At 37.1% G+C, this 25,874-nt stretch overlaps 1 protein-coding gene across 3 annotated transcripts in view; it reads right to left on the bottom strand.

The window, feature by feature from the left end:
• Positions 1-25,874, bottom strand: part of LOC145662993 (fatty-acid amide hydrolase 2-like) — a 166,557-nt gene that overhangs the window by 85,450 nt on the left and 55,233 nt on the right. Inside the window, exon 1 of one of the 3 annotated variants that reach the window (XM_081729100.1) lies at positions 1,099-1,291. The exons of the other annotated variants lie outside the window; for them this stretch is intronic. Within the exon in view, the coding sequence (XP_081585226.1) occupies positions 1,099-1,117 (19 nt within the window). The 5' untranslated portion in view covers positions 1,118-1,291. Of the gene's footprint in view, positions 1-1,098; positions 1,292-25,874 lie in introns of those variants that run through there. 3 annotated transcript variants of the gene reach the window in all.

The following is a 25,874-nucleotide window of genomic DNA, read 5'->3' as shown; positions in this document are numbered from 1 at the left end:
AAAAAGCGTGAAAACAGCTACGAAAATTTAAAAATCATCAATTTTAGGATAGCTTTACAAAGGTATAATAGAATAGGGTAGGGTATAGTAAAGTAGGGTAGAGTTAGGGAAGTTTGGACCCATTCTGTTAAAACTAATAGACTGTAAGTTCTTGTCTTTGCGTAAGGATACCAACTGCAGTGACTCTATACCTAAAGACATGTTAGGAATACAAATACTGAACTGTTGTAGTTTTGGAACACCAGATTTTGGAAGATTTACAGGTAAAATTGAATTGAGTTTAACGTCCCTTTCAGCAGTGAGACTATATGAGACGGAACCTACTGATTAACATGGAATCCGAACCATATGAGCTCCCACCGGGAATCGAACTCGGGTATGCCAGGCCAAAGTCGCGTACGCTAACCGCTTAGCCACGAAGGAGCTCTACAGGTAAAATTGAATACTTTGCATGAAAAGACATATTTATAAGGAAGAATTTTCTGCAAGCGACAGAATTAAGTTTACAAATGTAAGGTTACAAGTATAAAATTATCACAAGTGCTTTACTACGGCGGATAAAATAAGTGAATGCATATGAAAGAGATTCTATTAGATGCTATTTTCCACCGGCAGTGTATTTCTGCACAGTGTACAGAAGCTGTATTTTATGTTTACAAGTGGAGTGTTACTAGTATGAAACCATGACAAGTGCTATTAAACCTGCATCATTGCCAAAACCCACCTATTTTCACTGCCCACCATCGCTCATGCCTGCTCCCTTCGGACGCACCGCTGCGCTAATCCGTGGGCTCAGCAGCTTCGCCCTATTCTAATGCGATTAGATAGCATTGGTGCTTTTTACTGGCCAACTAGCATAGGTTGGTTTGAGTGTTTTGCATTGCAGTTCTTACCATACATTCGGAAGCTGGTTCTTACCATACAACTTTGGAACTTAACCCTTTAAATTTGAGTCCCGCTATTCTTTATCTGAACACCACTTTTGCTGGCGATAACAATGGTCGTATAGTCAAAATGAGAACGAAGTTCAAATCCATATGGTACTTTTTATACCTGTGATTATGATCATTACTTAAAATTAAACTCTAATACACTCACCACGAGCCTGACATATCATGTTTATGGTGATAAATCATCTAACAAATGCAAAGTTTCAAGGCCTATTCATGTTTACAAGCCATACATCTCTGAGCAATAATTTTGTTGGTGCACTGCATTGTGCCTACCTATTTCCTTATATATTTATTACAAAAATCAAAATGTATAATAATCACTAGCCATGGTGAGAAAGTTTTTGCACCCAGTGCGGAAAATGAATGTCTTTTTTTAATTATCTATTTATTGATATTCAGGCATGTGCTGAAGTATTAAGTACATAAAGCCTCTCACACCCGGAACAGTAGTGTTAGGCCTATTTCAGATTTTATCAGGGGCAAGGATGTTCACCGACATGAGAATTCTACGTTTTTTTTTGTTAGTGTATTATTATACAAATTATCAAAAAGCGTGTGTTTCTCAAACTTACGAGGGGGCAATTTCCCCCTTCTATCCTCTCCAAATGACGCCCCTTCACATGAATATTTCACGCACTCCGACACTAACTAGAGTTCTCAAATTTTGTACAGGCAATATTTTCACGTAACTTTCTAGCTTGTCGTTTCAGCGTAAAATTAATTATCACAAATGTATTTAGATTAGATTAGATTTATTAATCATTTTGTGGACTATATTACATGTACGTGTGTACAAAACGGTATAGAACTCGTCAGTCTTTATAAGATAGATACAATAGGGTCTACTTAGAACAAATACAATGCTCCTGTTTTTAACAACTGTGAAAATAGGCTAAACATTACTATTTTAATTACTGTATAGGCCTAAATATACATTTGTATTTACCATTTGATATATACAATAGAAATTTCATTATTTTTTCGTTTCACAATGAGCTACTAAGATATTCATCTACTTTATAAAATGTGTTATTTCATAGCAGTTTGCGCACTGCCTTGACAAAGAAACTCTTTTCATTAGTATTTTTTATGTACCCAGCAGGCCCGTAGCCAGCCCAAAAAATTAGGGGGGGCCCGAACCAATCATATTATACTTCATCACCATATTATATTTCATTTGCAAGCCTACCGTGAAGTTTTATGGGGCCAGCCAAAGTTTAGGGGGCCCGGCCCCCTTGCCCCCCCCCCCGGGGATACGGGCCTGGTACCCAGGTAGCTTATTAATACAATTTTACACCCATTGTGATTTTCCGTCTGCAGATGGTCTATAATGCACAGTTGATAAGTTATCTTTTCCACGCGTCAGATAGTTATGAGCAGGGGCGTCATTTCAGACTTCGCTTGGCAAGGACAAGAGCACCACTGACATAAGACTCACGTTTTGTACTAGTATATAAGTAAACAATCTATTAAAGTATATGCATTTCTCAAACTCTTAAGGGGGGCAATTGCCCTCTCCTGCCCACCCTAAATGACGCCCCTGATTACGAGCATCACTATCTCTTTTAATATTAGGCCTATCTAAATGATCCCAAGTAATTTTAAGAAGTTTAAATACGTAGATTACAAAGAAGAAACCGTCATGATATTAAATGACTCAAATAGTTTCTTACAATTGGTACGTTTCGGTGATTTTGTAATGATTGTTACCACTGGCGTCGAAGCTTTTTAAATCTGGGGGTGGGGATGAATCAAAATCAAAATATTCTTTCCGACAAAAGTTATATATACAAAGTAGTATAGTTTCTTTAAATATATTTGACAAATCTGGGTGAACGCGTTCCCCCGCCCCTCACTAACGACGCCCGTGTTGTTACGACACATTTTTGTTATATTCTGAAGTTTTGGCGAAGACCCTGAAGGCAATTCCTTATGTAAATATGAGAATAGAATATGGCAATAGTACGGGGACAAAATTGAGTGTAGATTCAGTATTGGGACTCGAGTTCGTCTTAGGTACAGTACATAGCCTGGTCTAGGTCGCGTAAGTTCGTAGGAAATGTTAGTAATTTCAGCATTACTTCTAAAGACAGTAGAGTGGTTCGAGACCTTTTTGTGGTACCTTTAACAAAAAAGTGAGAAACTATTACCTTTTCTATAAGTGTTCATTCACCCGTTAGAAGGTTACTTTCGTGCGTATTATATGGCTTGATAAGATATTGGTGGGTAGATATATGCCCATGCTTTCTTACATTGATTGTGAATTGCTAAGAAACACACACATTTTCAGCCATATTTTTTTTTTTTTTTTTAACACACGAAATAGTAAGAAGCCAATAGGTCTACATGAGTAACGATATTATGTCACCTTTATTGACCAAATGGCAAGAATTCGTCTTCACGGAAAGAAGCAACACGTGTAAAACCAAACAAACATGCAGAGAGCACTATGAAGCAATGACATGAAATATCAGTTGTCATAAATACAAAGGGGTTCTGTATTTACAATACAAAGCAAATCACCTGGGGCCATCTTCCTGGTTGCTATATTACATTTGGTATTTTTTTTATTTGTATTAAGAAAATCTTAAGAAATTTAATACATTTTTGTGAGCCAGGAGGGCCGGGCCCCACAATGCTCCCCTTCAGGCGTCCATGCTTCGGGCATTAATGCATGCTGTGGATCTATTTGTTATATTGATCACAAAACAGTTAATGAGTACCATGAGTATGTTATCCCTTTCCTCCCTTAAAGTAATTTTCAGGTTTCGAAGGGTCAAAAGTGGTGAATTCCACTGTGCAAACCGTCGTTCAAGAGCACAATAGGCATCCTCATGTGATTAAAATCGGGAAAACATGATGCCCATACCACCCTGTTCTGCATGGACGTGCGTTATCGTCCACAAACACGAAGTCTGGGCCCACTGCGTCATGGAAAAGACGCATATAAGGATCTTGTTGTAATAGAATTCTCCGGTGACAAATCGGCTACAAAAGATGTGCAGTGGTGTCTGTCCATTTTTCACTATGCCCACCTCATGCCATAACACCAAGACCACCATATATCAGTCACATTCACGGATGTGTGGTGAATGGAACGTATTCTTTGTTCTCGCCACACTAATTGGTGCTTGGAGTCACTGGATGCGCTAAACCGGGACTCATCTAAGAACATGACATTGGCCCAGTCATGACTAAAAGATTAAAATCATTGGATGCAATTTAATGCTCAACCTTTGAAAGAGCGTTTAATGCTTTTCGCTTTGTCCCAGTTCTATATTTTATCCTACCAAAGAATTATTTTACTCTTTTAAATTCATTTTATCCATTCATTATCTTCCTTTTAGTGCATTATGAAACGAACGTATTGTCAGGGCCACGGTGACTCAGTTTCAGAACGTTCACCTCTGGTGCATGGTTCAATTCCAGCTCGCGACAAGTGGATTTTGTGGTGGACAAACACCGTGTGCGCGGGTTTTCTCGGGTTCTCCAGTTTCCTCCCACTTTATTAATTCCATCATTGCATTCATTTCTCACCATCACCGTCTCCTTTAGCCTAACCAACATAAGCGTGGGACGTAAAACTTAAAGATTTCATTTAACTTATTGTCACACTTTCTAAATAGTATGTGTATAAATTTATTTGCCTAGAAGTTTTCTGTAGTGTATTTTCTAAAAACTGTAAATCTGAAATAAAATATAATAACCTGAGTTTAATATTTGATTAACTCATATTTTGATTGAGACTACCATATTTGTAAGTGATGTGGATATTGTAAAATAATATATAAAAATACTTTAATTATTTTTCGTAATCAAAACAAGACAATAAAATCATCAGGTGAGTTCATATTTGCGTTTTTCTCCTTTAAAAGAAGATATTCATTCCTGCTCAACAAATAAAAGATATGGAATATGTAGATGGGGTGAAAAGGGGAGGGACTACAAAACGTTAAGTTATCACTTTGCCTATAGTATGTTAAAATCTACTGGCGAACCGAAACGACTTTACGTTAAAGGATTATATAATGTTCAAAATTGAGGCGCAAAATGATCCTTTAACAAATACATGTCGAAAATGGTAGTGGACGAAGAATCATTTTTGTATTAATAGGTTACCTTTACAGAACATCTTTTGTGAGTGTCTCAAAATTTGAACCCTCGCTTCCTCCCTCCCCAATGAAATATTAACTCTTCCTGATCTTCTTTAACGTGGGATACCCGGGTTCGATTCCTGATGGGAGTTCATGTGGTTCGGAACTCACGTAGGTCTACATCTCATACAGCCTCGCTGCTGAAAAGAATGTTAAACTGAAAATCATTTCATTTTTTCCTGATCTATTAAGATCAGTGGATGGCATACTGGAAGTAACTTAAAATGCTAAAATTTACACCAGCTGCCAAAATGTAAAATAAGATTTACTATATTGAAGTAATGTACTTCTCAGTCATTGTCATTTCTCTTTTTCTTTCTTTCTTGCTCATTGGATTAACGTCTAGGGTGAGTAAGCCTGAAGCGGCAGAGCCTAGGAGCAGAACATTTGGCTCCCTCTTCCCCGCCCTATATCCAGTGCCGCATTTCCCATTAGGCTAACTAGGCATGTGCCTAAAGCACAAAATTTTTGAAGTGCGCTATTTTAAAATTTTTACGTGTGAAAAAGTTTTTAAAAAATCAGGAGCAAAGAGGATTTTTACATTTGATAAAACGCCGTGCACTTTGAATCTATGCAGTAACAAACATAAAAACAAGAAACTCTCGTCTATATTAACTTAGAAGCGCTCCGAATCTACGCAGTAACGATACAGCATGTTTATCTTCCTCCGCCAACGTGGTTTTCTCGACCCTTCAATATATCGATATGGACCCGCCCAGTTCGGGATGAAGGGGTGGTGAAACATGTAATTATTGGGGACGCCATAGGCGCCGACTTTGGGGGGGGGGGGGGCAGGACACTTTTGGCCCCCAATATTTAAAGGTGGTGTCCTCGCCCCCAATATAATTTAATCGAGGAAGAATTAGCAAAGAGGGGCAATAATTACTGTCGTAAAACTTCGTCGTGCCATTAATGCAATATTAGGAACAGCCTTTTTATTCGATAGACAATGCCGTTTTCAAAACGGTGCTTTTAATAGAGCACTGAAGCTTCAACCAACACTCTGGCAGCACTGATATGAAAAGTAAAGATCAATGTGATGCGCAAAGTTGCAGTGAAGTTCACAAATTTTGAACTTGAATTTGTTTTAATGCCTTTAAGCGAGTTTGATTTAAGTCGTGAATTCTGCAGCGAAGCGAAAAAATGAAATGAAATTTTGAGTTACATCCCACGGTTATACCGGTTAAGCTAAAGGAGACGGTGATTATGAAAAATGAATGAAATGGTGGAATGAAGAAAGTGGGAGGAAACGGGAGAACCCCAAGAAAACCCACGCACACGGTGTTTGTCCATCACAAAGCCCACACGGCGCGAGCTGGGATCGAACCAGGGACTCCAAGCACCGGAGATGAACGCTCTACCATTGAGCCACCGCACCTCCCGCAGCGAACCGAGATATGGGTAGGGAAGGGGGGCTTCAATATGCAGTTGATAGGAATCAGCTGAATATGATATATCGATTCATTGTTTGCGACCCCCCCCCCACCTTTAATATTTTCTTCAAGTCGGCGCCAACTCCTAAATGCGGTACTGTCTATAGCCTATATTACAGAATAAATTAATTTTCTATATGGGCGTTTCTGCATTACAGATTATCATATGTCTCCCTCTTTTCGAGTGATTCTGCCGTGCAAACGTGTCTTGAAGAATGAGAGTTTGTGTAACCGCTCTCCATTATGATTTTGTGTTATGGATCCATCATTGACAACAATTTTGATCGCTCTAACTTACAATAAGGTCTAAAAGCTCGATGAAAATACAGTAGACTTCCGAGTACCCGGCCTAATGTGGCAGAAGGGCAGGCCGGATAACAAAAAATGCCAGATAGGCCCGAGTTCTATGAACTCATTAAGCATACCCCAAGAACAATTTACGAATACAGTACTGTACGTACTGTACAGTTATAATCAGGAACAGCGACAAACGTACTCCTTTAAGATCCGTTACACACTGACGAAACAATGAACAAGGAGCAGAACACTGCTCTTTTCCTGACATAACTTGTATTTTATTCATAACACGCAGGAAGATCATAGCAGATGCCCGCTTCCAACGCAACGCCTTGCCTTCCTCATTTAATTAAGATAAAAAAAAAAAAAAAAACTAGGTCGGATACTCGTGAGTCTACTATAATACGTTCTTCATACATTAGAACGGACTAGGTAACAGTAAGAATACCACCTTCAAATTCGGTAAGTAGAAATATATTTGAAATTACACTAGTATTAGGAATGGGGGGGGGGGTCCGGAAGTATAGCCTAGGGCGCAAAAAATATATGTTGATCTGGTCCTGGCTATACACCTACCGGATCGAAACAAGAAACGAATTGACGTTTAGAGTAGCTCGCGTTGACCTGTTGCAATCGTGACTTTTCTTCTGAAGCGTTCGCTGTACAACCTCCACTTCTGAACATAGAACGGGGAATCGTAATGTTATTGTCCCTTTCTACAAAAAGCCTCCACTTGTAACTACCACCACGACATTTATGACTGGTCTCTCTCTCTCTCGGTGATCATAATAGCCCAGTGACGTAGTTTTCCTTCTCGACACAAATTTCCGTATTATTTTCAACTGTCAATTCGTTTCTAATTTTGATCAGAGTATAGTTTAGAGACTGTAATAACGTTCGACGATACATAGGCTACAATATTACAGTTTGTGTGTAGGAAAAATAAACAAACAAGAATTTTAGGACTGACAAAAAATGGATCAAAAGATTGGGATCTTGGAAAATAATTAGTTTTTGGATAAGGGACAAAATTTTTGAACGACCCCTAAATCGGGTTTTCGTATTTTCTACGGAATAAGCACATCATACTGAGTTAAGTGATAGTTTAGGTTTGGCTATACTCAGTGCAGTAGTCCTAAAATTTTCAGAGGGTATACGCTGTTTTGTAATCATCTATAATTGCCATAAAAGACATAGAAGGCATTTTTTAATGAACAATGTAAAACTTATGTATTAGTTAATTCAATTAAAATATAAAGGATACATTACGTTGTATGGTCTAAAAGCATTTCATGCTATTTTCTTGATAACACTCTTTACTTAAATCACAATTAATAACATAAATTAGTGTAAGTATGGAGAAGGAACCAACTCACTCCGGGAAGGAACAGAAAAAGTCGCACCCGATGTGCCAGAAGTAAGGAAATTGTGCCCAAATTTAACTCTCTAAAATCATTAAGACATGATTTTTTTTTTCAATTTATAGGTTCTGCATTGCTCAAAGTTACGTATTAACATTGGTGTGATATTGAAAATATTCATATCTTAGTTTAAATATATCGAACAAGTTTAGTTCTCGTTAGCAGGGAACAAGGTTTTAAGCAATTGAAACATCACAGCCATCGACCTTCAAAACGCTTGGATATCCTCTCAGAACAAAAAAATGCGTCGTTTTGCATCGATCTATCCCCTCATCTTAAACTAACAATTTTGTGTTTTCTTTTTTTCCTGTATAATAACATCCAAGTAATAGTAGCTAGTATCAACATCAATAATGAAAACCTTCTATAAAATATAAGACGTGACACAAAATCGGATTTCTTGTCATGACTCATACACAGGGATGAATTCAGGGGGTAGCCTGGGGGGGGTAATCTCTCCCCTGGAGAAACTCTCAAAATTTCAATCACAAAATGTAGAAATTACTTCACTCAAACTCCTCTCCCCGCGAGGAATTCATATGCCCCCCCCCGGGTGAAAATGTCTGAATTCAACACTGTTCATACATTTGAACACCTGCAAAGAATATAAGAGAAAAATGGTAATATAGTCCCTTTATCAATGGAGTCATGGCTCGATTAAATAAATAAATATAAAGGAAACAAAAGTAGAAAACCCTATACGCTTTGAAGCAGAGGGTACACTAATAAATAAGATAAAGCAGAGGGTATACGGCGTGTACCCACGACTACAGCCCTGGCTATACTATATGTAGTTCTCCAGGTATAAGACCTACAAGAAAATTTTTCATTGAAATATATGGGATTTTTTGGGTCAATTGAATCAGGGGCCACAAATTTTTTGAATGACCCCTAAATCGAGATTTCGTATTTTCTACGGAATAAGCACATCATACTGAGTTAAGTGATAGTTTGGGTTTGTCTACACTATATGTAGTTCTCCAGATATAAAGCCTACAAGAAGAAAAAATTGATTGAAATATATTGGGTCTTTTGATCCAAAAAAAAAAAAAAGAAAGAAAAGAAAAGAAAGAGGGAGAGAGAGAGAGAGAGAGAGAGAGAGAAAGTGAGAACTAATTTTGATAAAAGAGGGCAAAGTTATGCAAAAGGACAACTCATTTAAAAACTTCTCAAAAGTTATCCTAAAGTCACATCTATATATATATATAAGAGTATGTCTGCAGGAATGTATTTCCCATGCGTTATCTCGATTTTATATAGACTGTGACCCATACGTTGTAAGTTGCTGTGACACAATATTTCAACACATGAAGCAATTGAAGCTTGTCTCATGAAGTAAAATATTAACCAACATGTGATGCTGCGTCACCGCCAAAGAAATACAAACTTCAAGGTCTCAGAGGGAGTGTTTAATGAGAAGTCAAAACAGTGCTTCATGACAAAGTAACTACCCGTAACTTTACTTCACTTGCATTGAGACGAAAGCGTAGGAAAAAAAAATCGTTTCGAACCACTGGTGCGAATATATTGCATGACTTCTGTTCTACAGGTCACGTCACTAGCACGAATGTACTACCATTACTGTTACTAAAAAGAAACAAACCGAGAAAACGATTTTTTTTTTTTTTTTTTTTTTTAATTGAGGAAGCACGTGGAGAACGTTAACTCAACCATACACTTCTTGCACTACCTACGGCGTAGATTACGTATGTTAGTTGCATAAAGCTACAGGACACTTCACGAACCCAGTCTCTTTCCGAAGCACGACAAATACATATTTAATTAATATTTCTGATGAAAATAAAAGTTTAAACTTTGATTATCTATATAGTGAGCATAGATATAAGATTGTCTAAAAAGTATTGATGCTTTTGAGGTCAAAATTAAGAATTATTTATTGTTATTTGAAAATAATATTATGAAACTACATATGCAGCATTTTGTTCCATGACCTTATGCTATTCTTCCATCAACACCATAATTCCGTTGCTATAGAGCTTCTGTTGTTTTGGTTAAAAATTGTGACCTATGGTTTTTACTAGCTTCGTTCCAAACCAACGTTCACGTATTACGTAACGCGACAAGAGAAGGAGGGGTTCCGCCTTCGTTAAGTAACAAAGTTTTTTTGTAATTTTTATTTTTATTCTCAGATTTATATGCAATCCTTTAAAAAATTGGTTTATTTCAGTTCTTTTTTATATATAAAGAAACTGGCAGAAAATCCGTTCTTCGCACGGAGAAAATACGTTTTATTTTGGACATAAATGGGTGAATTTGGATTTAAACGGCTTTGGAAGTGTCATGGTTCGTCTCAGAGACCACGAAAGCTATGGATACGACACTAATATCGGTCATTTCCCATCATTTTTAAAAAATATCTCCCCTCCCCTAAGTTGTGCCGTCAAAGTGAAATGATAAAAACCACCCCAAGCCTAAAATTTGTCTATGCTGAAAATTTGATCGAAATCGGGCAGATGGTTCAAGAGTTATTAAGTCACATTGTGATTTTTCTATATACAGGGTGTTTTAAAACAGCACCGATAACGTTTGGGAGGTGATTCCTGACACCAAGATAAGATGAAAAGTATAGGCCAACCTGGGTGCACAAATGCTCCCTTTGACAGTTACAGGCTGCCGAAAACATGAAAAAAAGAATTTTAAAGGCTCATAGCTTCAAAACTATGGGACCAACTACCACAGTCGGGTCAAGACTTCATTTAGGAACTAATATGTGCGCTATCCAAAAATACACATTTCAAAATCCTAAGGTACTCACACAACAATTTTTATAGAGACAGTTTGGTTACAAGCGTATAATTTGAAGTACTCACCAACTAGTTCTATAATAATTGTTGCGAAAGTACCGTAGGATTGGGAAATACAGATATTTGGATAGGGCACATACTAGTTCCTAAATAAAGTCTTGACCCGACTACGGTAGGTCCCATAGTATTGGTGCTATGGACCTTTAAATTTCAATTTTTTATATATATGTTTCGGCAGCCTATAATTCTAAAATGAATAGGGATGCGCACGAGACAAGATTTGTGGCTGTCTCGTCTCAAAAATGTGCTGTAAAAGTGATGTCTCGACTCGAAAAATGTATATTTGTCTATTGGAAGAGCCGTGTCTCGACTCGAATTTTGTCAGGAAATTCCTGTCTCGACTCGTCCTGTGCGCATCCCTAAAAATGAAACACTTGTGCACCCAAGTTGGTCTATATTTTTCGTATTATCTTGGTGTCAGGAATCACCTCCTAGACGTTGTCGGTGTTGCTTTGAAATACCCTGTATATAGATATAATACGACACTTGCAGTTTAAAGTGAAGTCCGAATCACTTTGGTTTGTTTGTGGAGGATGTACTGTACGTTTTCAAAACTGATGCTATATGAGATGTGAGCCGAAAGCTTGGAATCCGAATCTCCGTTTACATTTTAATGCTCTACCACTGGGAACGGAATCCGGATCCATGGGCACCAAAGGAGCACGCACTAGCTACTAGTTTCATCTACGACACAAGATTTTAGGCTGTCTTGTCTCGAAAAAGTGCTGAGAATATTTTTCTATCGTTTCAAAAAGTATCTGTTTCTGTTGGAAGCGCTGTACCGTCTCGTTTTTCGTCACAAAAACTTTGTCCCGTCTCATGTGCAACAGTAATAGCCATTAGAATGGCAAGAATGATAAACATTACTTGGATTTGTATTTAAGGCAGTCATCTTCACCGGGAATCGAATTGGGCCCATGCGTACAGAAATCTAGCGCGTTAGCCGCCACACCATAAACTGGCCTACACACACACGCACATACATTTGTTTAAAACAATTTTTCTGTTAGTGAAAGTGCAAATGTTTCCAAAGAAAAGTGTTTTCTCAGTCTTTTTAATGCTTTCGTACGACCAAAATTGTATTGCAAAAAAATTAATTTTATATAATATTGCAAAGAATTTAATATTATATAACTCTTTTATCCTAAATATAGGTCTATTATATATTTTTAACCACAAATCGAAATACGTTTCCATATATGACATAACAATGTATTATGTATGCATCTCAGTACTTTCACTTCCATAAGAAAGTAAAAATTGTGCATTTTTTTGTTCCTTTTTTGAAATTATCTTTGATTTTTTTTTTGTGATTCACTTTTACTTTGCTGGAAGAAAGAATTTAATGTATTTCATAACATGGAAGTTATACAAATATTTATTTTAATAATAATAATTAATGATGTTATTTATAACATTAAAAGAAAGAGCTGTAAGGACCAATTATTCTTTGTGACGAATATTATACATGTATAGGCCTATATTATATAAAGCGAGAAATCTAACCTATACGTTGTACCTTCGTTTCTTCTAGTGGAAATGTAAAAGCAGTTATTCAAGTTTAAACTTTATAAAAATGAGTGTGTTTATTTGCTTGTTTACACTGCATTAGAAGTCGTCCTAACTTAAGATTTGTTAATTAACTATTGTACTGGAAAGAAATGGATCTAAAGCTCAAAGCGACATACGAATTTCTTGTATGAAATTATTTTTATAATGATGACAATGCCAAATGATGATTATAATCTAATGACAGTATTTTACCCCCGTTAATGGATGTGTTTTAATAATCAATTGTTAAGAGCCTGTCTTACTAAAAATAATACAAAATTTACCATTTTTCTTTTGCTTAATTATTCATCAGTGAAAGGAGATAATGAAATGCAAGTTACCACAATCATAGATAATGCTATTCTACAACAGAAAATATGAACCTGAAGAATATTCAGTGTTACCATCCATAGAAATTACAGTGTTGCCAGAAAAACAATTTCCCTAAAATCTAAGTTAAGACAGCGAGTAGAGGAATGAACTCAACTGCATTTGATTACGTATCGTGTTGTTTTGGTTTCTTGTGAACTAATTTTTAATTGACATTATTATTTAGTTTTATAAACTGTATGTTAAAATTATTTTGTTTATTACAAACTAAATACAACTATTATTTAAAAAGTAGTTAACAGAAAACCAAAACTATATGATACGTAACCAAATGCAGTTGACTTTGTTCCTCTACTCGCTGCCTTAACTTAGATTTTAGGGAAATTGTTTTTCTGGCAACACTGTAATTTCTATGGATGGCAACACTGAACATTCTTCAGCTTCATATTTTCTGTTGTAGAATAACATTATCTATGATTGTGGTGACTTGCATTTCATTATCTCCTTTCACTGATGAATAAACAAGCAAAAGAAAAATGGTAAATTTTGTATTATTTTTAGTAAGGCAGGCTCTTAATAATGAATATCCACTCTCTCTCTCTCTCTCTCTCTCTCTCTCTCTCTCTCTCTCTCTCTCTTGTAATTACATGTATGTATCTACATATGATTTTTCTGTCAACGTTCATAAGCATACTCAAATGTATTTAAATATATATAGCGATATTTAAAAGTCAAAAACAGAAGTTTTATTATTTTTTTCTAATCCCTGTATACCTAGGTATAAAATTTTAAAAAAGTACTGACTAACCGACCAATACTTAGGTTGAACTACTTAACCTAGAAACTTGAAATTTTGACAGTAAATAGAATTTGTGACTTACGGTACCGCTAATGAAGGATTTCTGGGAATTGAGCGTGGAGGGAGAGAATCGGGGTTCCAATCATTGTAATAAAATCTTCATATATTGGAACCCTTAAAGGTTACACACATGAAATTTGGCATTTGGACTTTTTATTTAAAATAATTAATAGTGAAACCTTAATCACAAAGGACAGGAAAATGAAATGAAATTAAGATTTTCAGTTTAATGTCCGACAATTATGCCCTTTAGGCTAAGGGAGACGGAGGCATTATGGATTATGGAAGAATTGGTGAAAATGATAATGTGGGAGGAAAGGAAAATACTCCCGAGAAAATCCACAGACGCGATGCTGTCCATGCTTACTTGTCCAATGATTCAACCAGGGACCCGACGCACCAGATATAGGTGTTCTACCACTGAGCCACCGTGCCCACCAAGGACCAGGAAAAGAAGATGAATGTGGCGGAGGTGAGAATATTAAGATGGATATGGGCTGTGACGAGCAAGGACATAATAAAGAACGATTACATAAAGAGTCACTGTTAAGGTGAGATTTTTGAGTAAAGAGTTTCAAGAATGGTAGTAGCTAAGTTGGCTTGCATAGAAAAAATATGTAGAATGAACAAATGACGACAATGTGGGAAAAACAACTGGAAAGCTGGAAATAAAAGGAAAATAGAAGAAAATAGAAGACAAGATACAAGATGATCTGAGGGAGAGGATATGGAGATTCCGGCGGAACCAGTTCCGCCAGGAACCGGTTCTTGGAGATCCGGGTTTCAGAACCGGCTCCAGACCTGGATCCGAAAACTCGGTTTCAGAACTGGATCTTAGGAACCGGTTACAGAACTGGATCTTAGGAACCGGTTACAGAACTGGATCCGAAAGCCCCGAAAGCCCCATAAATTAAGCACAAAGTTCACCTTCAAAACACAGCGAAGAGGGCCACGCGCTTGTGCTCCCCAGAAAAAAAATTGGCCACTGGCTGTTTAGCCAAATGAGTTTGCCTGCTTAGCCAATGAGTTTGCCAGTTACCCAAATGAGACAAGCGGCCGCCGCCTGGGCGCCTGCCTGTCGCTTCCACCATTTAATCTAGCACACTGTTCATAGCCTTCCAGCAGCTCGGGTTTAACGTAGGGATGGCCACAAAGTTCCGTTTCCGCGTGGAACCGGTTCTTGGAGATCCGGTTTTCAGAACCGGATCCGTTCAGAGCCGAAAACCAGTTTCACCAGGAACCGGTTCTGGCCATCCTTAGAATAAAGGATACCCAAGATAAAGGAGAGTGAAGTAAAAAAAAATACTTAAGACGGGAACGCTGACCCCTATAAACATGAGAAAGGGCAACGACAAATAACAACATATAAAATAATTAAACACGCTCAGTGTTTTTTATATTTGACCTAGAAGAACAGAAGAAAAATTAGGGTTGTGAGACTTCGCGTTTAGACAAATCACAGAATAAGGGAAGAAAAAAATGTCATGGTTTCTTGTAAAATCTGGCAGAATTTATTTCTTATTGTTGTCGCTTGTTTATGATTCCAATGTAAATTAGTCTCCCAGACTATATCTACTGTAAAAAGTTTGTTAGTATTCTTCGCTGGTCTTCCGGCTAGCATGTGCGCTTTTATTGCGAGAGTGTGGTTTGTATTCCACATTAAATTGTAGGTTCACGTCTCATATAGTCTCGATGGAGAAAAGGATCGCCAAACTTCAAGAAAGAACTAGAAGCTTGATAAAAAAGATGTAAAATACATAACCCAGCACATAACCAATTTTTGTATAGGTGTCCCCACTATACTTTGTTACATAGATTAACAAGTTTATGTTGGTTGGTACTTTTGGAATTTAACGTCCCTTTTAAGCAGCCACGCAATTGTGACTGAAGTAAGAATTTAACGTGGAATCCGAATTACATGAGCTCTCACCAGAAATTGAACATGAGTCAGCTAAGCGTTTTCTTGTTTTCTTAAACATTTTAGGGCACATTTGAACAATATAATTACAATGAACATCGTCAATCGTTGTCAATCACTTGCTGGATGAACTAAAGGAAAAGCCAGTCAAAGTATACTTCATCAAATTTAGAGGTATTGAAAAAATAATAGTTTTCATATCTGGTTAGTATTATTTGAGAAAACGTGAAATAAAATTAAGGAAAGGAGGAAGAAAGTTCAATTTTATTGGTCTTTGAATAAAGAGATAAGAAAAAGAATTATCAAATGTCTCCTGTGGACAAATCAGACGGGAACACAGACATTACGCAAAAATAATGGGGAAAAGGCTAGAGGTTTTCGAAATATGAGTATGGAGAACAGAGAAACTTAGCTGTGTAGGAAATGGAGAACGAATGAGGAAGCGTTAGGGGTAGTATGACGAAAAAAACAATTTAGAGGAAGAGGAGGAAGAGAAACTAGTTGGGATATTGGCTGAGAGAGAACTATCATGAGGGACGGTGGAAGTAAAAAGAGGGGCAGGTGAAGGAGACTATAGTTGAGAGATATTAAAACAGAAAATCGGTACGTAAAGACGAAGAGGTTAATGTGGCGCGTGGGAACTTTTTAGTTTGTGACAAGTGATTTATCACTAGTGGCCGAATACCTATTATTATTATTATTATTATTATTATTATTATTATTATTATTATTATTGCTTGTTTATTCATAAATGAAATGAGATAATGAAATGCAACGTACCACAATCACAAATAAAGTTCCATAGGAATTACAGTGTTGCCAGAATAACAATTCACCCAAAATCTAAGTTAAGGCAGCGACTAGCGGAACGAACTCAACTGCATTTGATTACGTATCATGTTGTCTTGCAATCCTGTGAACTACTTTTTAAATAACGCTGTTATTTAATTTTAATAATTGTATGTTAAAACTATTTTATTTGTCACAAACTAAATACAACTATTATTTAAAAGTAATTCACAGGATTCCAAGACAACATGATACGTAATTAAATGCAGTTGAGTTCGTTCCTCTAGTCACTGCCTTAACTTAACTTAGATTTGGGGGGAAATGTTATTCTGGCAACACTGTAATTTCTATGGATGGCAACAATGAAAATTCTTCAGGTTCGTATTTTCTGTTGTAGAATAACATTATCTATGATTGTGGTAAGATAATGTTATTATCTCCTTTCGCGTATGAAAAACAAGCAAAAGAAAAATGGTAAATTTTGTATTATTTTTAGTATGGCACGTTCTTAAATCCTCTTAGTGACAGTACATTAAAAGAAGTGCCGCACAATTAATGTTCGTTAATTTCTACACCTGGAAGACATAAGGAAAAATGAGTGTAAGGTTAAAGTGGGCAAAGTCATGCAGCACTGCAAGAAAGGAAGTAAGTAAAACGCGAAGTTAAGTAGATAAACAAATTCAGAAAACGTTTGGTAGAATAATCAAATCAGTAAACGAGTAGTAAATATATCAACTAAATAAAAAGCTTTAAAATATTGTAAAAACGGAAGCTAAACGGAAGTAAAGCTGGTCAAGGTTTGAAACCATTACAAACCAAGTACAGAGTAAGGACAATGTTGTTATCAATACCAAAACAGGAAAACCAACTGAAATTTTTAGAATTCCTTTTACATTAGAGATACCAACACAGTTAATGAGGTCATTTGTCATACTTCAATGATTAGACACAATTAGAAAATCGTAACATATTGCATGAGGACGAGAATTGTATTTAACGAAAAGTGGACAGTCTCCTACTACGTGAAACCAATGCAAAAACTACTAGAGCTCTCCAAAATGTGGATAGAGAGAAGAATGTAGAAAATTACGTGGTTGGGACAAAAGACCAATAAGAAAGTGTTGAGAAATGCAAGAAAGAAAATAGCAACATCGGAAAACTAGAAAATGTGAGTTTTGAGTTGAGTTGATTCTGAGTTGAACGTCCCGTTCAGCAGCGAGGCTATATGAGACGTGGACCTACTGATTAACGTGGAATCCGAACCACATGAGCTCCCGCCGGGAATCGAACCCGGGTCTCCCACGCCAAAGGCGCGTACGCTAACCGCTTAGCCACGGAGGGGCTCAATGTGAGTTTTGTTCCTTATTGTGAAACCACAAGAGACTTTCGAATCATAGTGTTGCCCACGAGAAGATTTCTCGTCCCGTCTCGATTTCTCGTTTTCGAGACGAGAAATACATTTTCAAACTCAAGACAAGACAACAAATATCTCGAATTTCGTGGACAACATTAATTTACCCAAATCTTAGATCTAAAACAACTGTCTTGGGGGACGCGGTGACTCAGTGGTAGAGCGTTCACCTCCGGTGCTTGGGGTCCCTGGTTCGATCCCAGCTCGCGCCGTGTGGACTTTGTGGTGGACAAACACCGTGTTGGTTGTGGTTTTCTCGGGGTTATCCCGTTTCCTCCCATTTTCTTCATTCCACCATTTCATTCATTACTCATCATCACCGTCTCCTTTAGCCTAACCGGCATAATCGTGAGACGTAAAACTAAAAGATTTCATTTCATTTTCGGGGTTCTCCCGTTTCCTCCCAGTTTCTTCTTTCCATCATTTCATTCATCACTGATCATCACCGTCCCCTTTAGCCTAATCAGCATAACCGTGGTACGCAAAACTGAAAGATTTCATTTTTACAAACACTGTCTTTAGTGTTGCATGATTCATAGTGTTAAAACTATAAATTGATAAAGTGGTTTTATGACCATAATTAAGAGAATTTATCAACGTATAAAACTTAGGCAACTTCATTAATATACTCCAATAACAAATACGGTTCAAGTGTCGTTATATTACACTCTTCGTGGACCTCACTCACGGCGCGAAAGGATTCTCATTACCTCTAGAATATATATTTTTTAAATCAAAGGATAAATTTTGTACATAATTTTACAAAACAAGGTGAGACGAGAAAAGCTTTCCCGTGAAATTGAGACGAGACGAGAAAGAAGTGTACGAAAATCGAGACAAGACGAGCGTTCTAAAAAAAAAAGTACAAAACATGACAAGAAAATCTTATTTCTCGTCTCGTCTCGTGTCGTGGAGAACACTAACGAGGTTCCAATAATGAAACCGGAAGTAAAATATTTATTACCTCCAATTTCTTTCAATGCAGAGGCAGAAGAATCTACTCTAGGATTCTAAGTCCATATTTAAAAAAAAAATCTCGCTATCTCTTACCGAATTTCCTCTAGAACAGTGCTGTTCAACAGGGGGTACGCGTACCCCTGGGGGTACGCGAAGATGTTTCTGAGGGTACGTAATTCTAAAAATAAGCATATTTCCAATATTTGTCGAATGATCATAGTTGGAGTAAATCATTCTCAGTAGAACTGGTTGTCTCCCATGTTAATTTTCTCGGATGTGCATTTTATCCCCCCGTAAATAGTCTTTTGATTTATACACTGATTGTCCTTTTGTTGGGTCTCTATTTGTCTTAATTTCTTTTAAACAGCTTCAGGGGTACACAATTAGATGGCGTACTTTGTCTAGGGGTACGTGGGAAAACAAGGTTGAATAGCACTGCTCTAGAGCATACAATATTAAAACCGGAAGTTGTAGAGTTCCCATTCAACAGCACTTTCGATTTCAACAGAAGGTTAACGGTGGAGATGCTGAAAATATTTTAGAACGCTAAGTTCACACCAAAGAAACATTCCCCGTTATCTCTTACCGATTTTTCTAATGATATCTGTCGGTAGACGGACGAATGGAGTTCTTCTATAAGATTCTCTATACTTATAAATAGAATACTTTGGAAGACGACAAATAAACAGACGGACACAGTCCTTCTACGTACAGACTTGTCAATGTAATAGAAACAGCTGGTGACGTAAACACTTCAGAAGCCTGGGTTAGTCATTGTCAAGCGGTGACCGCAACACTGTAGTTAGGACAAACTCCACGCTGCGTGAGGACAAGTAGAACGGTAAAGTACATTCAAGTGAGCAGACAGTAAGAGTGTAAAGTGGAAGACTTCTTTGGGTTGGCGCTCGGTCATGTAGTGCGAGCGTGACGAAAGGTACAAGGTATGTTGGGCGTGTCGCGAGGTGCAGTGTCCAAAGGTGATGACGATCTACAAAACTCATATCAAACCCACAACAGCCAAAAGGAACAGTGGTCGGTTGAAAATCCTCATTGATACGAACCAACGAACATGAAAGCGTATTATCACTCAGAAACGTCGTGTGGCTATGGTGCAGGTGACAGAGAAACACAAGCAGCATTTCTCACAGCCTGTGTCGACAATCACTGTCCGACAAGAGTTGCATGACATGGAAATACGGGCTCCAGTTACACGGGAAAACCCCTGATAAAGGATCCTTAAGCTTTAGCACATCGCCAACGGCGATGCAAACATGCAACATGAAACGTCAGAGTCATTTTTCACCTTATTTAAAAACCATGGGCCATGTTTGTGGCAGATGCTCAAAGAAGTATATGATCTGTGGTGTCTCCGCCCAACCGTGAAACATAGTGGCGGCTCTGCGATGCTGAAGGCCACAATATCCAGGTAAGCAGTATGACTGTGGTGACGCTTACCATTCGCGTCACTGCTCGTGATCATGACACCATTTTCGGGAACCATGTGCAGCTTATGGTCCAGATGTTACCGGGGCAATGACGCCATATTCCAAAATTATAACAGATAGAGCTATTGCGGCGTGACTTGAGCAACATCAGGATGAAGTTAAACATCTCCACTGGCCCGCCCAATCTCCAGAACTGAACATTATTAAACTTAGGTCCATTTTGGCAGATTTCTGCCTCCATCCTCTCTCAAGGAACTGAGGGATGTGCTGCGCGCGGAGTTGTGTTAACTTTCCTATTGATACTATTCTTGACCTCTATGACACCATTTAACGTCGCATTAGAGCTGTTCTAAGGGAGAAAGGCGGTCCAACGCATCTTGGAAGTTGCAATTCTTACATGTCTCTCCATTACTATGATAACCATCTGTATATAAATTTGATAATCATCAAGCTGAACAAACCCTTTAGTAGCAAGAAAGCTTTCGGCTAATTAGCGCGTGCTTGGCTTTTGACTTTCTACGCTTGCATTTGTAACGCATGATTTCATACAATCTGCCTTTTGTTGTACTTGCAAGTGATACTTTAGACCCTTCGCAGAGCGTCATAGCATCACTGGCCGTTCATTGGCTATTGACTTCCCGCCAGCGTAAAACGCTTGAGTCAAGCTTGAATGGAACACTGAACAAGGTTGCCCCCAGGTAACTTCGTTACTGGAATCCAGCTTGCGGCATGCTTGCACGTTTTCCAATCAAGCTGGTTGCAAGCTTGACGACTTCCAATGCAAGCTTGCAACAAGCAGTTTGCAAGTTGTCTATGCTACTAGGGAAATAACACAGTAGATTCCGTAGTTTTAGAGAAAAACGAATATTTGTGGCGCTAAAAATATCTAATTTGTGGCCAACAATGTTCAATGACACGTTACCTACTAAAATTGAAACTGATATTAACAAGGACAATAGTGTATCAAGCAGTTCATTATAACACTTGGACGGGGACAGCACACACTATGCATAATGAGATACAGGGTGTTCGGAGTAAATTTGATTTTATGAGTTGCTCGAAGGTATTGCCAGCGTTCTCATATCACATATTACTTCTCTTTGGTTTCAGATACATCTGTGAAGTCAAACAGAATGCAATGGATGAGTGGAAGCCAAAAGAATATTGAACAAGAGTTATTTGCATCATGATGATTTGTGCCGGCCAATCAAATTCTGGAATCAAGACAGCTGCTCAGTGCTCCTTGAACATTGTGAAGACGATACGAAGTGAAATGCAGAAGTGCAACTGTGACTACTAAGCTGTGGCTGCTAGAAAAGCTCACAGAAGACGATCCGATTGCCAGGATCGATAGAATTCAGGGGGCATTTGCTGATCTCCCGAGGGACACCGTGAAGGTCGCATGCTCCAGATTCAGGAGCTGCCTTGATGTAGTTGTGGCCGCAAAGGATGTTTTTTTTTTTAATTTTGTTTTCTCTTGTTCTCCTACTGTACGATTTCCATGATAAATTTGTTTTGAGGACGATATTCCCAGTTGTTTTCTATCACTCAAAAGTGTCAAATTTATCCCGAATACCCTATATCTATCTATTAAAATGCTACAATAGCACTTAAAAGCGCCTGAGCTCCAACCTATAACTTTAGCTTTCAAATCTTTCATTTACGGTTATGTGTGATTTCACGTTTAACAGAGACAAACATTTTAAGTATTTGTACTTTAAATAGTCTAAATTAGTTAACTATATCTTTTCATAAAGTTTATGATATCATTGTTCAAAGCCTTTGTATTTTAATAAACCTTCTCTAAAATCAATACATGTGAGTTGTGCTTCCATCTTCCGAGTTCTTTTAAACTATGTTTATATGTTTGTGGCCTTCCTTTCGACAATGAGATCTCGGAAACTACAGGCTCTAGAAAGATGACGTTTTCACTGATCGATTGAAAATTTTGCGTAGATTGTCCAGTTCTAATTGAATATTTTTTTTAAAAAACATGGCCATTATTTCTTTATTACATTTCTTAGGGTACGCTGGAAGCGTTGAAATTAAAAAAAAAAAAAGCATCATATCCTATGTGTTATACATTCCAACACCACAATGTTGTATATTGGGGTTGTATATGTCTCAGGCGTTTGTTCCATGGCCAAATAATAGTGAAAAAGGACGGATAACCATTTCTCGAGTCTTAAGATAAATCTTTATTTTTTGAGTGTTTTGCCCAATGAACACCATATATAACTGACATTATAATTAATTGTATATGTAATGTATTTGCTTATTACATACTGCATGCAAGAAGAAAGAAAATACTGATCATACATGAATTAGAAACTCCAACCGGAAGTAGGCTCAAATCTTGCAAACGGTCGAGATATTGAGAAAAAATAATCGAAAAAATCTCCCCTTTATAATACCCCTTGCCGATTTTTTTAAAATCAAAACGTCTTTCACTTGTGTCTGTAAAGGGACATGTACTATGTTGTAAGGAATGAGAAGGAGATTTATGCTCATATGCGAATGATGAGCTGTGTAGAGAGCGCAAGTTCAGCTAGTAACAACCTTAAATTATCATTACACTTAGAGTGTTAATTAGAAACCTAAATGTATTATTTCCACTTAAACTAATTTTAAATGTATTTTAATCAATGTTTGCAGAGGATGGTTCAGTGGTAGAGCACTCTCTTCTGTTCCGTGGGGTTCTTGGTTCTATCCCAGCCCTCAAAAAGTGGGAGGTTTTCTCGGATTTTTTACCCGTTTCCTCCCACTTTTACATTCTACCATCATTCATCTCATTACACCATATCCTTTATCCTCGATGAATAACATGGGACGTTCAACTCAATAAATAAATAAATAAATAAAATAAGGGTTAAATTCCAAAGTTGGTCGTCCCTTTCTATCAAAATGTTGAAAATTTACTGGAGAGAAATGGATAATTTGCTGGTTTGTGCTTGATAATACATAACGAGAGCGGAAGTTGTATTTTTTTTTTTTTACTAGCATCAATTACCCGCTTCACTGGGTTAAATTAAGAAAAAATAGTAATATGTTCCGTTAGTCAGGCAGTTTTTACTATTATTAAAAACACTCTCTGATATGGGTCATTTTCGATTATTTTTATATTTCTCCCGCTCCTCCCCCATTATCCGTGGCTGAATTTAGATTTAAAGTGTCACTCTTCATTTCAGCGTCCCCGAAAACTATGAATTGGACACTGATATCAGTCATTTTCTATTATTTTATATTATATATATATATATATATATATATATATATATATATATATCCCTCTCCCCTTCCCTAAGTTGCGAGGCACGGCATCCGAAGTATCACTCTTCATCTCAGTGACCCCGAAAACTATGGATTCCACACTAATATTCGCCATATCGATCATTTACATATCTATAATTAGTGTTTATATATATATATATAGTGTTTCAAAACAACACTGACAACGTCTGGGAGGTGATTCCTAACACCAAGATAAGACAAAAATTATAGACCAACCTGGGTGAACAATTGCTTCCTTTCGGAGTTATAGGCTGCGAAAACATTAAAAAAATGAATTTTAAACGACCACAGGTCCAAAACAATGGGACCTATTGTAGTCAGGTCAAGACTTCACTTAGGAACTAATATGTGCCCTATCCAAAAATACATGTTTCAGAATCCTAAGGTACTCATGCAACAATTTTTATAGAGGGAGTTGGGCTACGGGCATATTATTCGAAGTACTCACCAACTACCTCTATAAAAATTGTCGCGGAAGTACCGCAGGATTCTGAAACATAGAGGACCTGCAGTTTCCGAGATCTCATTGTCGAAAGGATTGGCCACAAATATATAAACGTCCACAAACCTATAGTTTAAAAGAACTCCAAAGATGGCAGCACAATTCATTTGTATTGATTTTGGAAAAGGCTTAATAAAATACAAAGGCTTTGAACAATAATTTAAAAAGGAAACGGATCTATTTAAATAAGTTATTTAAAGCGCACATACTTTAAAATATTTGTCTTTATTAAACGTGAAATCACAAATAACTGTAAATCAAAGGTTTGAAATCCAAAGTTATAGGTTGGAGCTCAGGCGCCTTTGTTGCTACTGTAGCATTTTAATAGATAGATAAAACAAATAACTAGTGTTGTAAAAAAACGGTTTTTTTTCTGTGAAGTTTTTTTTTTCAATAAAAAACATCGTTCTTTTTCATGTTTTTTTTTTCAAAAGTCTGTTTTTTTCTGGCAACTATTATTTATTTATTTATGTTGCAGATTATTGAAATAATCAACAGAACTTGAGTCGAAGCACTCGTAACTTAAAAAGCGTTTGTTTCTTTGTACCTATACGAGCACAATTGTGTGATTTTTCCTTTCGGTCCCAGGCCATTTTTGGCGTTTTCCTACATTTCCAGTTAGTGACTTATTGCTCAAAAACTATTCATTCGATTGATATGGTTAAGGCCTTGTTTTTAAGAAAATTGATGTGGATATTTTTTGGTGTAAGTTGCATTGCAGTGTTACCAACGGGTGGGAAATTATTGAGGGAAATGTAGGGGTGAAAATTTACAAAAAATTCCCTAACCGAATTTCAAACTTTTTTTGCACCTAGCACCACTGCTGCTATATGGGTTCAAGTCACCTAAACAAATCTTTGGTGTGTTGACAAGGTACAGTGAAATCCTGAAGTCGCTGGCTTCCATTCAAAGAGGGAAAGAAAAAATTCTGTCATACACATGAAATTTTGACACTTTTTACGCCTCAGAGGCAAAAATCAAATATGCCGGGTTAGACTTCTCTAATTATCCTATTGAAACTTTTTATGGCGCGTTCTGTAGGGCAAAGAGGAAGCTTTCAGGTAGTGGTACATTTGTTTCAATGTAGCCAGTAAGAGGGTAATAATAGAGGGGAAAAGGGAAATTTTCCGAATTTTTCACCTAATAGCGGGAATTAATTGTTTTGGCTGGAAACGCTGCCATCAGACAAGCGAAAACTATCTGAAAATAAACCGTAGTACTCAAAGAATATATCCTACAAGTATCATGGCGATATATAACAAAGTAAGCATGAAATTTTAAAAAAAAATCTCATTCTACCTCAGAAATTCACCATTTTCTTACCATTTCCAGAACATGGTTTATTATAAACCTCAACTGTACTTCCACTAATTATTCTAGTAAAACTTTTTATGGTGCGCTGTGTAGGCTAAGGATGAGGCTGTTAGACATTGGTACATTTGTTCGAATGTAGCCAACAAGAAGGAAATAATAGAAATAAAAAGGGAATTTTTCCCAAAATTTGCCCCTAAAATCTGGAATTAAATTTTTTTGTAGCTAGCAACACTACTATCAGACACACACAAACTATCTTAAAATAAGCTTTGGTATCCCTCTAATATATCCTACAAGTTTTGTGACAATATCTAATAAAGTAAGCATGTCAATAAAAAAAATATCTCATTCTACCTTTAAAAAGTTATCTTTTCAATTAGAGAACAAGGTCCACTGTAAATCTCAACTTTACTTCCCCTAATTA

This window comes from Thermobia domestica, chromosome 10, assembly GCF_964235325.1.
Source record: "Thermobia domestica chromosome 10, izTheDome1.hap1.1, whole genome shotgun sequence".
Classification (NCBI taxonomy): domain Eukaryota; kingdom Metazoa; phylum Arthropoda; class Insecta; order Zygentoma; family Lepismatidae; genus Thermobia; species Thermobia domestica.
This window is presented reverse-complemented; position numbering and strand designations above follow the sequence as displayed.